An 18,306-nucleotide genomic window follows, 5' to 3' on the forward strand; every position below is an offset into this window, starting at 1 on the left:
GAGTTCTAATAAATGAGAGCAGAATATTGTAACTCATTATGAACTAAAGGGAAATGAAATCAAGCAGCAGACTGGCAGAAAAGGAGAGATCAATGTCTTGATGTGGATAGAGAGCAGAGTAGAAGGGTAAATGTAGAATGACATTAGCCTCTGACTTCAGAGAAAGATGGTAGAATTTAAACTTCAGTGACACATTTATTATGAGTATTGACAAAGTCAAGGAGGTGGCCAATTTAGAATTTATCAATTTATCTCACAAGGATACAAATGGAAAATTTTCTTCTTTTGTGCATGGGGGAGGGAGTGGAGATGTGTATCACAGACTGTTATGAATGTTGTAAGAGAAAAGGAAAAATTCCTCTTAAAAAAAAAAAAAAACAACTCATGACCAATGGGTGTTATCCGCAATCTGAGATGACAGGAAATACACGATGGGCTAATTCACGTCACAGCATGTGTAGAAATCCCAAGAGTTAATGATAAAAAAATACATCTGAAATTTTTACCAGATGAATAATGAACTTATAACCTTTTTCTGCATTAACACTCACTATGGCATTTCCTGCGGCTATAACTTCTTAAAAAATAACAGAAGTCAGATAGGTATGACCATATATAGAAATAACTATATAAATATTTATGTATATAATCTCCAACTCTTTCTCATAAACTGGTTACCCCATTTGAAAAAGAAAATACTTTCAGTTATGGGACAAAGTTCAAAATAAAATTTTCCAAACTTTTTCTGTACATAATGACTTTTTATCTGTAAACCATAAAAAAGAGAAAACCTCATGTGACACACATTAACAGTACACGTTCAATTATTTTAATTACCATCCAGATTGAGAAACAGAACACACCAGAGGTCCTGTTGTCCCATATTCAGTCACTACCTTGTCCAAAAGTAATCACTATCCTAATTTCTGATTAGTTTTGCCTATTTTTGAACTTTGTAAAAATGGGGCGCCTGGGTGGCTCAGCATCCAACTTTGGCTCAGGTCATGATCTCACAGTTTGTGAGTTTGAGCCCTGCATCGGGCTCTGTGCTGATAGCTCAGAGCCTGGCGCCTGCTTTGGATTCTGTGTCTCCCTCTCTCTCTGCCCCTCCCCCGCTTGTGCTCGGTCTCTGTCTCTCAAAAATGAATAAATGTAAAAAAATAAATAAATAAAAAATAAATAGAATCATACAGTATGTGTTCTTTTGTGCCTTGTTTCCTTCTTTCAATGGTATTTGTGAGATTTATCCATGTTGCTGAATGTAGCAGTGCTCTGTCAATGATAATATGCCACTGTAGGATTAAAAATACTACTTATCTTTTCTACTGTTGATGGATGTTGTAATTATTCCCAGTTTTTATTTACTGTGAATAAAGCTGATGAGAATATTATCATGTGTTTTTTGATGCATATATTTATACATTTCTGTTAAGTATACTCCTAGGAATACCACCATCGTATCGTAAAATATGTTTGTGTGCAATTTCAGTAGATTCTGCCAAACAGTATTCTAAAATGATTACATCAACGCATAGTCCTAATAACACTACATCAGCGTGTTCATCCTTACCAACACCTCCTGTTGTTAATCTCTTTAATTTTAACCACTCTGGAGTACAGTAGTATCTCACTGTAGCTTTTATTTGCATATATCAGAAAACTAATGATAATAAACCACTTTTGCAAATGTTTAATAACCACCTGAAGATCCGTGAGGTAGCCATTCAAGTCTTTTGCTGATTTTTTACTGGTTTATCTGTCTTTGTTTACCTGTTTACCTTGTTGATCTGTAAGAGTTTACAGAGTATACATGGAGAGTTTAAACTTTTTCTGAAAAGGACCAGATAGTATTTTAGAATCTGTGGGTGATGTGGTCTGTGTCACAACTACTCAAATCCATTAAAAACAGCCATAGTCAGTATGCAAATGAATGTGACTGTATACCAAATAAAACTTTATTTATGGACAATAAAATCATATTTCATAAAATTTTCATGTATCACTAAATATCCTGTTTCAACCATTTAAAACTGTATAAACTATTTTTAGCTATTATTATACAAAAACAAGCAGTTGGGCAGATCTGGTTTGTAAGCTGTAGTTTTGCACACTCTTGGTCTAAATAAAGACCTTTGTCAAGACTTGTATTTAAGTCTTGTCAGGTGTCTATCAGTGTTTTTATGCTTTACAAGGAACCAAGTTTTGACTTTGTTGAAACTCTCCATTTTGAATGGTTTTTCCTATATTATTAATTTTGCTCTTGCCATTACTTCCCTTCTTCTATTTCCTTTGGGTTAAGTTTGCTATTTTTTTTTTTTTTTTTTTTTTTAGCTTTTTGAGGTGGATATTTAAGTCACTGATTTTTCAGTCTGTCTTCTCTCCTAATACCTGTACTTAGGTTATAAATGTCTTGTAAGTATCCCATAAGTTTTGATAGGTCACACCTCCACTGTTTCATCAAACTGTTTTCTATTTTCATCATTTCTTTCCTGACTCATGGATTATTTCAAAGTGATTCACTTAAGGCCCAAACACTAGCAGATCTTCAAGTTACCATTTTTTAAAGTTACTTTGTTTGTAATTAGTTCCAAACTTAATTCTACAGTAGTCAAATCTATAGACTTTCAATTCTCTAAAATTTGTTAAGATTTATTCTATGCTCAATATGTGGCGCATTTTTAGTAACTGTTTCACAGGCACTTATTAAAAAAAAACAGTTTAGGGGCACCTGGCTGGCTCAGTCAGTAGAGTATATGACTCTTGACTTCAGGGTTGTGAGTTCGAGCCCCACGATGGGTGTAGAGATTGCTTAAAAACAAAATCTTTAAAAAACAAAAACAAAACACACACACAAGAAAAAAACAAAAAAAATTACTCATTTGTTTGTTGCAGTATCCTATCAATGTCAAATATATTGCTAATATCTTTCTAATCTTCTGAAATATATTTATCATGCTTATTTTCAATTCTTGGTTAATCTTTTCCAATAATTCTCCATCAAATGGTATATGTTATTCTACCACCACACTTGGTTTGGCCAAAATTTTTAGTTCTGGGTTATCTCTGATATACTTTTCCTTTGATTCTAGCCTTTTAAAAAATAATAATGAACTTTCCCAAGTTACTAATGCTGCATAGCCCAAAACATAGTGGCATAAAACCACCACCATTTTCTTATGCTCAAAGATTCTGTGAGTCAGGAATTAGGACAACTATTAGCCTCAAGCCGATCTGAAACTATGGTAGAAAAAGAGAAGTTAGCATACAGGATGTTTTATCAATAGTAGGCAAGAAGTGAAGTGACCTGACATAGAACCTTATACATCCTCTCCAAGTGAGGCTGGGGAGGAAGAGAAAGAGCTGGTGGACAATTGATAAGGCGTGGTTAATAAATGAATTTGGTTGTTCCCTATAGTAAGGGTATCAAAAAGCTAATTCAATCTTAAATTTCATTGAGGAATACAATTATCTAGTACCAAGGAGGTAATGCTTGTATTACTGTACAACAGTATTCTGTAACTGCTGAGATGCTTTCACTAATAATTTTCAACTCTGAACACCACACCACATGCTGTGGAGGTCAAAATCTTTTCAATTTCTGCCAATATAATCATTGGGGAAAATGGTATCTTTTAATTTTTCCTATCTGCTGATGAAGAAATGCAATAGGCTGATAAACTCCTCTTTGTGAACTGCCTGTTCATATTCTTTACCAATTTTCCTTAGGTTCTTTCTTTCTTTCTTTTAACCATTTTCCAGGGGCACCTGGGTGACTCAGTCGGTTAAGCGACCAACTCTTGATTTCAGCTCAAGTCATGATCTCATGGTTCGTGGGTTCAAGCCCCACACTGAGCTCTGTGCTGACAGTGTGGAGTCTGCTTGGAATTCTGTCTCCTCTCTCTCTGCCCCTCCCTTGCTCTTGCTCGCACACTCTCTCAAAAATAAACATTTAAACATTAAAAAAAATTAAAAATAAAATCATTTTCTGAAAACTGCATTTTCAGAATTCTGACCCTTTCTCAGTTATGTGTTACACTATTTTCTCCTAGTTTACCATTCGCATTTAGCCTTTATTTACAGGGGCTCTTCTACATAACTTCTTTAAAAATGTGTACATTGTCAAAATGTGTCAGTTTTTGCTTGACATCCTATTTTCTGTTTTTCCTGAGATGGTCTTTTCCAGCAGAGATAATATAAACATTAACCCATATAATCTTCACTTTTTCACATTCTGACCTTTGGTCTGAAGTACAGATCCAATTTTATAGCCTCCTACTTGAAAATCTATTATACCAATACCCTTTAGTAAATAAAAGATTTTCCCTCTGAACTGAATTCCCACTTTGATAATATTTTTAAGTTCTGTATTCACTTGTAACAGCTAGATTTTATTCCTTTTTGTTGACTTCTCTTGGGCCAATACCATGCTGTTTTGATTAGAGAAGGTCTGTGACAATGTTTAACACCTAGGTTTCCTCACTCTTATTCTTTTCTCAGTTTTCTAGAATGTACTCATTTAAAAGGTACTTTCTAGGGGCGCCTGGGTGGCGCAGTCGGTTAAGCGTCCGACTTCAGCCAGGTCACGATCTCACGGTCCGTGAGTTCGAGCCCCGCGTCAGGCTCTGGGCTGATGGCTCGGAGCCTGGAGCCTGTTTCCGATTCTGTGTCTCCCTCTCTCTGCCCCTCCCCCATTCATGCTCTGTCTCTCTCTGTCCCAAAAATAAATAAAAAAAAAAAAAAAAAAAAAAAAAAAAAAGTAAAAGGTACTTTCTATAGGCACAGATAATAAGATGGAACTTGGTATAAACTGTAAGATGTATGTATTATAACTAAAAAAATATAGTTAATTAAGTTAACAGGAAGAGTCCTAACTTGATTCCATACAATGAATAAAAGTTAAAAAGGAGAAAATAACCACACGGACAAATGGAAATGACATGTATGGTGAACACCATGCCTCACAATGTGAGGTTAACGACAAGGTACTTCACAGTAGAGGAAACTGAGGCACAGGTAGGAAATGGAAGAGAGTGTTAGGCTAAGAATCTGATTAATGGTAAAAACAAAAAGAGAAAACATCTACTAAGGGAGGCACAGGGGCCAAATAAGATGGAGTTCACTAATATTCTACTTGTATGATCCCACCCACATACAGGTAAAGAAATAAATTGGTCATTCTACAACTGGTCATAGCCAACCTTTCACCTAGTCAAGAACAATGGCTGAGCTCAACTGAGGCAAAAGTTATGTAAATAACTGTAATAGTTATAGTCTAAGGATTGCTCTTTTGATTTTCAGAGATTACGAATCCACCCACAAATAGCAACAGAGAACATAAACATTCTGTGCCTTTGTCAGCATAAGATCCCAAGCAATCTATTCTCCAATTCCTATCAAAAACAAACTTGAGGGGTGCGTGACTGGCTCAGTCAGAAGAGCATGCGGCTCTTGATTTTGGGGTCATGAGTTTGAGCCCCATGTTGGATGAGAACAAAACAAATTTGAGTCCTCTCATGACTGCTGGGAGTATAAATGTGACTATTGTGATTCCTACTCTAAAACCCACCAGTGTACCAAGAGAAACTTTAATAAAAATGTGAGACAACCCCAAACCACAGATCAGGAAGTATTTTATCAAATATGATACAATTTGAGACAAGGTAATAACGAATATCATGAACCAATACATACCTCTACATATCCAAACAATGGTAAATTTTCCTGAAAGTACTAGAAAAGTCCTTAAAAATTTTTATTTGAAACAAGATAAATGAGGGGCGCTTGGGTGGCTCAGTCGGTTGAGCGACCGACTTCGGCTCAGGTCATGATCTCACGGTTTGTGAGTTCGAGCCCCGCGTCGGGCTCTGTGCTGACAGCTCAGAGCCTGGAGCCTGCTTCTGATTCTGTGTCTCCCTCTCTCTCTGTCCCTCCCCTGCTCATGCTCTGTCTCTGTCTCAGAAATAAATAAATTAAAAAAAAAAAAGAAAGAAACAAGATAAATGAGGGTATAGACAAATCATAGGAGAGAGCAAATATTTCTCTGAGGGTACATTTCAATATGGAGGAAGGGCAAGGGAGATAGGATAAAGAAGAGATTATGTGCACATGTCATGTTCATTTTCTCTGACTTCTAAATCAGAGAACCTGTTAGAGGAGATGCTGTGATGACCAACATTAGTTGAACAGAAAGAAATACATCATCAAATCATCGGAGAGACGACCATGTTACATTGAGAGTCACAGAGCATTCCGTCCTGGGTGATCTATTCTCCTAAAAGGAGGGGACACCAATACTTAGGAGATAAAGGGTTCTAGATCAGAGTGCAAGAAGTCTCTGTGACAAGAAGAGTGAACTGAACCTTCCAGATGTCCCAGAACACAGCATTCCCCACACTACTGCTAGTACTACAGATAATACCAGTAACTGAGCTCTTATCATATTCTAGTCACATAGGCCAGGAGGTTTACAAACACAAACTCTTTTAATCCTTAAAACAACCTCAATGGGGTGAGTGCTCTTATTATCTCCATTTTACAGATGAGGTAAATGAGGGCCAGAGAAGTTAAGCAAATTTCCTATAGTATGAACCTAAGCAATCTGGCTTAAAGCTCAGGGTGTTAACTCTATCCTATATTGCCTCTTTCACTTTGATGTTAAGTAATTAGCAAACCCATACAGTACACAGAATTTATTTAGACAGGAAATGGTTACATACCTTGTACTGTAAGCTCTGCTTGAGCTTCAATGGTCTCATTTCCATTATCAGCTATACAAAAGTAAGTCCCCGCATCATCCTCAGTGACATCACTGATCTCCAGACTACCACCTGCCAGCAACGCCAATTTTTCAGAGCTGTATAAAAAATATTGATACATTTCAGAGCTAGGAAAATAATACCTGAGAAACCTTCCACATAAAACAGAGAAAACACTTAAACAGGTTATTCATATGGCTACATAAGGAGTGAGACTAACATAAAATTAGCAGAATATAATTTAGTCCAATTTGCTTTGCTCATATTTAAATGCATAAATATCACAAATACAAACCAAAATGTTACAATGAATTATCTCCAACACTTCTAATTATTCTCAAAAGCAGACCACTTTTGTAACCAATTCCACTCCTCATAGTCCATCCCTGCCTCCCGACTCTACCCAGTTTTTCTACAAATTATGTAATTTTAAAGTCTGGAATCAATCTCAGAGTCACTCCACTATAGCACGCCACACTGAGAGGACTAATGGAGAGGGTAAAATGTCAGATCAGAGACATAAAGTCATGGGGCCACAGTGCCTACTGAAAGTTTCCTGTGGTAGCTTGGCTGGGAAGGGGAGGAAAAAGGGCAGGGAAGGGAGGGAACACGGTTGCCAGGGAACAGCTCCCTGGGTGTGGTTGCCGGGCGAGAATCAGCTATCATGCCATTTATCAACAAGGATGCTGCCCACTATAATCCAAATCTACAGAGTGATTTAAATCTTTTAAAGGAATATTTGAAGAAAAAGTAAAATAATCCTACAACATTGAGGAAGAAATCACAAATCAATATTTTCATCAAATTTTTACAAAGTAAACAAGTTTAGTTGATTTGGAGAGTTTGTAGAGTTGTAATTTTATTTTTATTTTGAGGTTCTATGTCTAACCTGGTTTTCATAGGCCGATTTTTTTTCTCTCAAATTTTAGTACTGTCACATTTCCTATCTGTATCTATGTTCAATGAAAAATGTTCTGATTATAATTTGGCTTTTCACATAAAATTCCTGCTGTGCAAAAAATAGAGGAAATGACTATTCTGTGCTACGATTATAATTCTCAACCTAAGTAAAGTGCTATTCTGGCTTAAATGTCAGTACACTTTTAGTCTGAGTAATTAGTCTTCCTGAATTTGATAAACAAGATTAAGTTTCTGAACAAAGAAAGAGGAAAACCAGAATGAGGTCTGGCGACTTCTCTAAGAAATACCCTGCAAGGTCACAACTAAACTTTGTCAAGCGGCCTTCCAATGTGAAACATCTCTATTATGCCCTCAAATCCCAATTTAATGTGATGAGATAGGGAAGCAATACAACATATCATGAAACAGAGCACGGACTACTAGGATAAGACAGAAAGGCATTCCGTGCCTCAAAAAATAGGAAAAAATTCACAAAAATTAAAATCCTCTATTTCACCCTTAGATAAAATCGCTATTAATCTTAAGAAATGGAAAACAACATTCACGAGTGGAAATTCAGCAATATATACATGTGATACCCAGTTGAACATAACTTGAAATACTAGTTGGTATGGGACTTTTGAACTGACAGATAGTAATTTATATCTAACAGTTATGCTAAAAAATACTCCTGATACTTGTTTTGCCTCATATTTGCCATAACTGAGTATCACTACAGATTGTAATCTTTCTTAATGGAATTGATTTTACTCCCTTAAAAGAAGCCTGGGAGGAAGAATGTCCATTAGCCTGGTAAAATTCACTTAACTTGTTCACACGATGATATACTGGCTTACAGTAAGATGGCAATCAAGTCTTTAGAACTCCAAAATTCAAAGATACAAGCAAAAGGAACAATATGTGAAAAGTTTATGCCTGGTCACTGAACCCAAGTTAGACTGAGTGTTGCTGGACAAAGGGAGTATGTGTGTGTATCCCCTGGGTAGTCGGGGTCAATCTAAGAGAGCTTAGTGTGCTAAGAATACTTTTTTTTTTTCTTTTTGGCCAAGGAAAAGGCTTTTAAGCAGATAAATCACATAATTTAGTGAAGAAGAGGAAGGGGAAAAAACTAGAAGAAGAAAGTTTGATTGTAAAATCACTGTAAGGGTCCAGAATTAAAGAGAAAGAAGATAAAATATGGGCAATAATAACAGAGGTAAAGAGAAAACAAAAAGTATTGACCACTCTTAGAAACGATGCAAGAGAAGGTAAGGAGAGGGATATATCTGCTCATTTGGCAAACACTTGTTGGCATGCCTCTATGTGTCAGGTAGTAGCTGGGGATGTAGCAGTGAGCAAAAACACAACAGTGCACCCATGCAACTCAGTGGGAAAGACACACATAAAGATGGTAATTCTACAAAATGGCATACCAAAAGGACCTACCAGGAAATTAGAAATAAAGAAATATTCTGACCAAAGTAACCTTTGGACTGAGATCGGAAAAATGAGGAGGAGCTAATCAATAATGAAAAGGAGAAAAAGATTTCAGAAGGAAGGACTAGCATATGCAAAGGAACAGTGGCAGAAAGGACTACACTGTGTTTGGGGATCTAAAAATAACTAGTGTGGCCTGGTTTAAGAGAGAAAAAAAAAGAAAGAGGAGAATGGAGCCAGACCACACAAGGTTTTGAAAGCCATTTTAATAATTTGAGTCCTTAGTCTAAAAACAATGAATAAAAAAAAAAATACATACATACATACATACATGAATAAATGGGTAGGGGGTTGACAATGATGTTATGAGATCTGAGCTTTTATATATATATACATATATACAATGTATATATACAGTGTGTGTATCTATCTATATCTATATATACACACACACATTGTATATATACATTGTATATATACAATGTGTGTGTGTATATATCTATATCTATACACAATGTGTGTGTATATATACATACATACACACACACACACACACACACACACACACACACACATCTTCTTTATCCATTCATTCATCAATGAACACTTAGGTGGAGAGAAAGATAAACTAGAAGAGACTCAAAGATAGAGAACAAACCGAGGAAGATGGGTGGGGGTGGGTTAGATGGGTGATGGGTAATAAGGAGGGTACTTGTTATGATGAGCACTGGGTGTTGTATGTAAGTGATGAATCACTGCATTCTACTCCTGAAACCAATATTGCACTGTATGTTAACTAACTAGAATGTAAATAAAAATTTGGAAGAAAAAGAAAGGATTAAAAAAATAAGAATTTTTATGTTTATATTCATGGGGTATATTGGCCTGCAGTTTTCTTTTTTGTACTATCTTTGTCTGGTTTTGGTATCAGAGTGATACTAGCTTCAATTCCTTCTTTTTTAAAGTGTTTTTTTTTTGAGAGAGAGAGAGAGAGAGCATGGATAAGCAGGGAGAGAGAATCCCAAGTACGCTTCATGCTGTCAGCACATTGCACGATGCAGGGCTCAATTCCAACCATGAGATCATGACCTAAGCTGAAACCAAGAATCAGACGCTTAACCAGTTAAGCCACCTAGACACCCCCAATTCCTTCTCTTCTAGTTTCTGGAGAGATTGTGTAAAACTGGTGTTAATTCTTCTTTAAACATTAGAATTCTCCAGTGAAACTACGTGGGCCTGGAGACTTCTTTTTGGAGAGCCTTTTTTTCTAACTTATTTTGAGAGAGAGAGAGAAAAAGAGAGAGACCATGGGTGGCGAAGGGGCAGAGACAGAGGGAGACACAATTCCAAGCAGGCTCCATGCCGATAAAGCACAAAGCCTGACAATGGGGCTTGAACTCATGAACTGTGAGATCGTGACCTGAGCCAAAATCATGAGTCAGACATTTAATCGACTGAGCCACCCAGGTGCCCCTCTTTTTCGGGAGTTTTAAAATTACAAAGTCAACCTCCTTAACAGAGACCTATTCAAATTATCTGTTTCATATTGGGCTAGATGTGGTAGGTTGTGTTTTTGAGCAAACAGTTTATTTTGCATAAGCTGTCAAATTTACTTGTGTATAGTTGCTCATAGCGTTCCCTTATTATCACTTTGATGCCTGCAGGATCTGTAGTAGCATCCCCTGTTTCAGCCCTAATGCTGATCATTGCATCTTCTTTTTTTGTAGTTCAAGGATTCTTTCCTCTGTCCCATCCAGTCTGCTGCTGAGGTCATCCACTGAATTTTTAATTTTTTTTTTTTTTAATGTCTCAGGTCAAAAATTTCCACTAGGTCCCTTAAAACTATTTATTTGAGGAGACTTTTCTATGTATTTGCTAAGATACTCTTTTTTTTAAGTTTATTTGGAGAGAAAGAGAGGGCATGCATGCCTGTGCCATCGAGTGGGGGAGGGGCAGAGAGAGGGGGAGAGAGACTCACAAGCAGGCTCTACGCTCAGCACAGAGCCCAACTCAGGGCTCGATCCCACCACCACAAGATCACGACCTGAACTGATATCAAGAGTCAGACACTTCACCAGCTGAGCCACCCAGGTGCGCCTTTCTGGAGATCCTCTATTTTTTCACTTGTTTCAAATGTGTTTGTAATTGCTTATTGGAGCATTTTTATGGTGACTGGTTTAAAATCCAACAGATAATTCTAAAACCTGCCATCTCAGTGTTAGCATCTATTGTCTCTTCTCGTTTGAGATTTTTCTGGTTCTTGGTATGATGAGTGATTTTTTTTAAAAAATTGTTTTTAATCCTTATCTACTTTTGAAGGAGAGACAGAGTGCAAGCTGGGGAAGGGCGGAGAGACAGGAGGACACAGAATCCAAAGCAGGCCCAGGCTCCAAGCTGTCAGCACAGAGCCCAACGCGGGGCTCGAACCCACGAGCCACAAGATCATGACCCAAGCTGAAATGAGATATCCAACTGACTGAGCCACCCAGGCGCCCCTGATGAGTGATTTTAAATTGAAATCTGGATATTTGGGGTATTGTTGTGAGACTCTGGATGTCACTAAACCTTTTGCTTTAGCTGGCTTCTTCTGACACTGCTCTAGCAGAGGAAGGGGGAGGCACCACCTCATTACTGTCAGATGGGAGGCAAAAGTTCAGGTTCCTCAGTCTCCATTTTAATATCCAAGGGGAGAAAGGGATTCCTCATTATTCCTTAACAGTCAGAGCTCCCCATTAGGCCTTCACTGGTACTACCTTCTGGCTGGGTGCAGAAGGAATGTCTCATTACCATTCTCACATGGTGTCCACTGACACCACCTTCCCCGGTCCTCTGCCCAGAGAGAGTACACTTTTGTTCAGAGCAATTCTGAATGTGCCTCTTGGCACTCCCAGGTTGGAAGCTTCTTCAGCTCAAGCTGAGATGCGCAAAACAAAAACAAAACCCAAGGAAGTCACCATCATGGTGTTACTTGGGTCCCAAGGTCTCTAACCAGTCAGTCTTCCTCTCTCCACTTTTTAGAGTCTTATGTTTGTTTCATATATAATGTCTGGGGTTTTTATAGTAGGAAGAACAGGAAAAAACATATCTATTCCATCTTCCCAGAAATGGAAGTCCTCCATTTGTTTTTTTAAGTAATCCAATTTTTCTACTATTGTCAATTATAATAACATTAAGCATTTTTATAACTGTAACTTGTTCATTTGCAGCTGAGTTCTGATCATTGCACAGAAACAGAAATTACATGGTTACTAAATTACTTTGTGCTGTCAGTTCCTCTATACTTTATCATTTATATTTTCTCAATTCTCTCCCTTTAAAACAACTCAATGAATGGGATACATTTCCACCACCCTTCCTTCAATACTACGTTTGGTTTAGATCTAAACAAATGCAATCAAAAGATTAAGTAAACACATCAATTCTTAGTTACAAACACCATGGTAATGTTTCATTTATTTAATTTTTTTTAATTTTTTAAATGTTTTTATTTATTTTTTAGACAGAGAGAGACAGAGCATGAGCAGGGGAAGGGCAGAGAGAGAGGGAGACACAGAACCCAAAGTAGGCTCCAAGCTCTGAGCTGTCAGCACAGAGCCCAACATGGGGCTTGAACCCACGGACTGTGAGATCATGACCTGAGCTGAAGTTGGACGCTCAACCGACTGAGCCACCCAGGTGCCTCTATTTAATTTAATTTAATGGTCAAAAATATGTAGTTAGTTTCAAGTTTTTATTTAAATTCCATTTAGTTAACATATGGCATAACATTAGTTTCAGTAGAATTTAGTGATTCATCACTTACATATAACACCCACTGCTCATCACAAGTGCATTCCTAATACCCATCACCTATTTAACCCATCTCTTACCCACCTTTCCTCCAGCAACCTTCAGTTTGTTTTCTATAGTTAAGACTCTGTTTGGGGGTGCCTGGGTGACTCAGTCAGTTAAGTGTTTGACTTTGGCTCAAGTCTCACATGAACATGATCTCATAGTTCGTGAGTTTAAGCCCCATGCCAGGCCCTGTGCTGACAGCTCAGAGCCTGGAGCCTGCTTCGGATTCTGTGTCTCCCTCTCTCTCTGCCCCTTCCCAGCTCTCTCTCAAAAATAAATATACATTTAAAAAAATTACAAACAAAAAAAGAATCTGTTTTATGGTTTGCCTCCCTCTCTCCCCATACCACGATCATCTGTTTCACATGTGAGTGAAATCATATGGTATATGTCTTTTCTCTGATTTTACTTAGCATAAACTCTTGAACTCCATCCAGATCACTGCAAATGTCAAGATTTCATTGTTTTTGATGGCTGAGTAATATTCCACTGCATGTATACCACATCTTCTTTATTCATCAATCAATGGACATTTGGGCTTTTTCCATAATTTGGCTATTGTTGATAATGCTGCTATAAACATCAGGGTACATATGCCCCTCTGAATCAGTATTTTTGTATCATCTGGGTAAATGCCTAGTAGTGCATTTAGTGCATAGTAGATAGATCACAGGGCAGTTCTATTTTCAATTTTTTGAGGGAAGCTCCATACTGTTTTCCAGAACGGCTGCACCAGTTTGCATTCCTACCAACAGCGTAAGAGGGTTCCCCCTTCTCCACATCCTTGCCAAAATCTGTTGTCTTATGTTAATTTTAGCCATTTTGACAGGTGTGAGGTAGTATCTCAACGTGGTCTGGATTTGTATTTCCCTGATGATAGGTGATATTGAGCATTTTTTCATGTGCCTATTAGCCATCTGTATGTTTTCTCTGGAAAAATGTCTATTCATGTCTTTTGCCCATTTCTTCACTGGATTATTTGGTTTTTGGGTGTTGAGTTTGATAAGTTCTTTATAGATCTTGGATACTAACCCTTTATCAGATAGATTATTTGCAAATATCTTCTCCCATTCCATCAGTTGCCTTTTAGCCTTATTGATTGTTTCCTTCCCAATGCAGGAGACTTTTATCTTGATAAAGTCCCAATAGTTCATGTTTGCTTTCATTTCCCTTGGCTCTGGAGATGTGTCTAGTAAGAAGTTGCTATAGCTGAAGTCAAAGAGGTTGCTGCCTGTGCTCTCTTCTAGGATTTTAATGGTTTCCTATTTTACATTGAGGTCTTTCATTCATTTTGGATGTACTGTTGTGTATGGTGTAAGAAAGTGATCCAGTTTCATTCTTCTGCAAGCTGCTATTCAGTTTTCCAAAGACCATTTGTTGACAGACCTTCTTCCATTGGATATTCTTTCCTGCTTTGTTGAAGATGAGCTGACCATATAGTTGCAGGTCCATTTCTGGGTTTTCTATCCTGTTCCATTGGTCTATGTGTTTGTTTTTGTGCCAGTACCATGCTGTCTTGACTACAGTTTTGTAATATAGCTTGAAATCCGGAATTATGATGCCTCCAACTTTGCTTATCTTTTTCAGGATTGCTTTGGCTATTTGGGGTCCTGTGTGAGTCCATATATACTTGAGGACTGTATGTTCTAGCTGTGAAAAATGCTGATGGTATTTTGATAGGGATTGCATTAAATGTGTAGATTGCTTTGGGTAGTTTAGACATTTTAACAATAATTGTTTTTCCAGTCCATGAGTATGGGATGTTTTTCCACTGTCATCTTCAACTTCTTTCAGAAGTGTTCCATAGTTTTTAGCATACAAATCTTTTACCTCTTTGGTTAGGTTTATTCCTACGTATCTTATGTTTTTGGTGCAACTGTAAATTGGATCTATTCCTTAATTTCTCTTTCTGCTGCTTCATCATTTGCGTATAGAAATCCAACAGATTTCTGTACGTTGACTTTTATATTCTGCGACTTTACTGAATTTATGGATCAGTTCTAACAACTTTTTTGGTGGACTCTTGGATTTTCTATATACAGTATCATGTCATCCGCGAATAGTGAAAATTTGATTTCTTCCTTGCCATCTCATTTCTTTTTGTTGTCTGAACTGCTGATGCTAGGGCTATGTTAAATAGTAATGGTGAGGGTGGACAACGCTGTCTTGTTACTCACCTGAGAGGAAAAGCTCTCAGTTTTTCCCCATTGAGAATGAACATTAGCTGTGGATCTTTCATATATGGCCTTTATGATGTGGAAGTAGGTTTTGTTTTGTTTTTTAATCAAGAATGGATGCTATACTTCGTCAAATGCTTTTTGTGCATCTAATGAGAGGATCATATGGTTCTTATCCTTTGCTTTCATTGATGTGGTGTATCATGTTGATTGATTTGCCAATAATAAATGACCCTTGCAAACCAGGAATGAATCCCATTTGATCATGGTGAATGATTCTTTTAATATACTGTTGGATTTGATTTGTTAGCATTTTGTTGAGAATTTTTGCATGCATGTTCATCAAGGATATTGGCCTAGAATTCTTTTTTAGTAGGGTCTTTGTCTGGTTTGGGGATCAATGTAATTCTGGCCTTGTAGAATGAGTTTGGAAGTTTTCTTTCCATTTCTATTTTTTGAAAACAGTTTGAGAAGAACAGGTATTCTCTTCTTTAAATGTTTGGTAGAGGGGCGCCTGGGTGGCTCAGTAGGTTAAGCATCCAACTTCGGTTCAGGTCATGATCTCATGCTTCGTGAGTTCGAGCCACACATCAGGCTCTGTGCTGACAGCTCAGAGCCTGGAGCCTGCTTCGGATTCTCTCTCTCTCTCTGTGCTGCACCCCTCCCCCCCCCCCCCCCCCCCCCGCCCAACTCATGCTCTGTGTCTCTAAAAATGAATACATGTTAAAAAAAAAAAAAACATTTTTAACATTTGGTAGAACTCCCCTGGGAAGCGATCAGGCCCTAGACTTTTGTTTGTTGAGAGATTTTGGATTACTGTTTCAATTTCTTTGCTGGTTGTCAATCTGTTCAAGTTTTCTATTTCTTCCTGTTTCAATTTTGGTAGTTTATGTGTTTCTAGAAATTTATCCATTGCTTAAAGATTGCCCAATTTGTTGGCATGTAATTTTTCATAAAATTCTCTTATAATTATTTGCATTTCTGTGGTGTTGGTTGTGATCTCTCCTATTTGTGATTTTATTTATTTGGGTCCTCTCTTCTTTTCATAAGTCTGGCTAGGAGTTTGTCAATTTTACTTCTTTCAAAGAACCAGCTCCTGGTTTCATTGATCTGTTCCACTGGGTTTTGTTTCTATTTGTTTCATTTATTTCTGCTTGATCTTATTTCCCTTCTTCTGCTTTCAGCTTGATTTGTTGTTTGTTTTCTAGCTCATTTAGGTGTAAGGTTAGGTTGTACATTTGAGATTTTTCTTGCTTCTTGAGGTAGGCCTGTATTGCTATATTCTTTCCTTTTATGACCTCTGTTGCTGCATCCCAAAGGTTTATGACTGTCACATTTTCATTATCAATTGTTCCCATGTACTTTTTATTTCTTCTTGTATTTCCTGGTTGACCCATTCATTCTTTAGTAGGATGGCTTTAATCTCCATGTATTTTTGGTCTTTTCAAATTTTTTCTTGTGGTTGACTTCAAGTTTCATACTATTGTGGTCAGAAAACATGCACAGTATGATCTCAATCTTTTTGCACTTGTTGAGGCCTGATTTAAGACCTAGTATATGATCTATTCTGGAGATTTTCCCATGTGCACTTTAAAAGAATGTATATTTTGCTGCTTTAGGATGAAATGTTCTGAATATATGTGTTAAGTCCATCTAGACCAATGTGTCATTCAAAGCCATTGTTTCCTTGTTGATTTTCTACTTAATCTGTCCATTGATGTGAGATATTAAAGCCCCCTACTTTTGGGGCGCCTGGGTGGCGCAGTCGGTTGAGCGTCCGACTTCAGCCAGGTCACGATCTCGCGGTCCGTGAGTTCGAGCCCCGCGTCAGGCTCTGGGCTGATGGCTCGGAGCCTGGAGCCTGTTTCCGATTCTGTGTCTCCCTCTCTCTCTGCCCCTCCCCCGTTCATGCTCTGTCTCTCTCTGTCCCAAAAATAAATAAAAAACGTTGAAAAAAATTAAAAAAAAAAAAAAAAAAAAAAAGCCCCCTACTTTTATTGTATTATTATGAATGAGTGCCTTTATGTTTAATTGTTGTACCTATTTGGGTTCTCTCAAGTTGGGGGCATAAATATTTACAATTGTTAGGTCTTCGTGTGAGATACACACTTTTATTATGATACAGTACCCTTCTTCATCTCTTGTTACAATCTTCAGTTTAAAATCTTGTTTGTCTGATATTAAGTACTGCTACTCTGGCTTTCTTTTGACGTCCATTAGCATGATAAATGGTTTCCCTCACTTTCAATCTTCGGGTGTCTTTAGGTCTATAAAATGAGTTATATAGGCAGCATATAGATGGGTCTTGTTTTTTTATCCATTCTGACACCCTATGTCTTTTGATTGGAGTATCTGGTCCATTTACATTCAGTGATTATTGATAGATATGAATTTAGTGCCATCTTATTACTTGTTTTGTTGTTTCTAGAGATTTCCTTTCTCTAGTCTCTGTCACTTTTGGTCTTTCTTTCCCAAAGAGTCCCCTTTAATATTTCTTGCAAGGCTGGTTTAATGGTCATGAACTCCTTTAGTTTTTGTTTTTCTAGGAACTATCTCTCCTTCTATTCTGAATGATAGACTTGCTGGATAAGAATAATTTGGACTGCATATTTTTCCCACTTAGCACACTGAATATATCATGCCACTCCCTCTGTCCTGCAAAGTTTTTGTCGAGAGATCTGATGCTACCCTTATTTGTCTTCCCTTGTAAGTTAGGGACTTCTTTTGTCTTGCTGCTCTTATGATTTTTTTATCTCTATATTTTGCAAATTTAACTATGGTATGTCTTGGCATTGGCCTGCTTTTGTTGATTTTGATGGGAGCTCTTTGTGCCTCCTGGATTTAGAGGTCTCTTTCCTTCCCCAGGTTAGGGAAGTTTTCAGCTATAATTTCTTCAAATAAACCCTCTTCCCCCTCTTCCCTCTTCTTCTCCTTCTTCTTCTTCTGGGATTTCTAGAAGAATGTTATCTATACTCCTGAATGTTATTATGCTTTATGGAGACACTGAGTTTCTAAGTCTACATCTGTGATCCAGTGTTTTTCTTTCCCTCTTCTTTTCAGCTTCATTATTTTCCCTAATTTTATCTTCTGTATCACTTAGTTCCTCTGCTTTCAGTTTTGTATCTTGGTTATAGTATTTTTTACTTCAGCCTGACTAGTTTTTATGGCTTTTATCTCTGTGCTAAGGGACTCCCTGGTGTCTT

The 18,306-nt window shown here is 37.5% G+C and overlaps 1 protein-coding gene across 9 annotated transcripts in view; it reads right to left on the reverse strand.

Annotated features, from left to right (window-relative positions):
* Window positions 1-18,306, reverse strand: part of NEO1 (neogenin 1) — a 237,160-nt gene that overhangs the window by 134,845 nt on the left and 84,009 nt on the right. For all 9 annotated transcript variants that reach the window (XM_078448869.2, XM_078448870.2, XM_078448866.2 and 6 more), the window contains one exon: window positions 6,717-6,853. In XM_078448869.2, the coding sequence (XP_078304995.1) occupies window positions 6,717-6,853 (137 nt within the window). The remainder of the gene's footprint in view (window positions 1-6,716; window positions 6,854-18,306) is intronic.

The sequence above is a fragment of the Panthera onca genome, chromosome B3, assembly GCF_046562875.1.
Source record: "Panthera onca isolate mPanOnc1 chromosome B3, mPanOnc1 haplotype 2, whole genome shotgun sequence".
Taxonomy (NCBI): Eukaryota; Metazoa; Chordata; class Mammalia; order Carnivora; family Felidae; genus Panthera; species Panthera onca.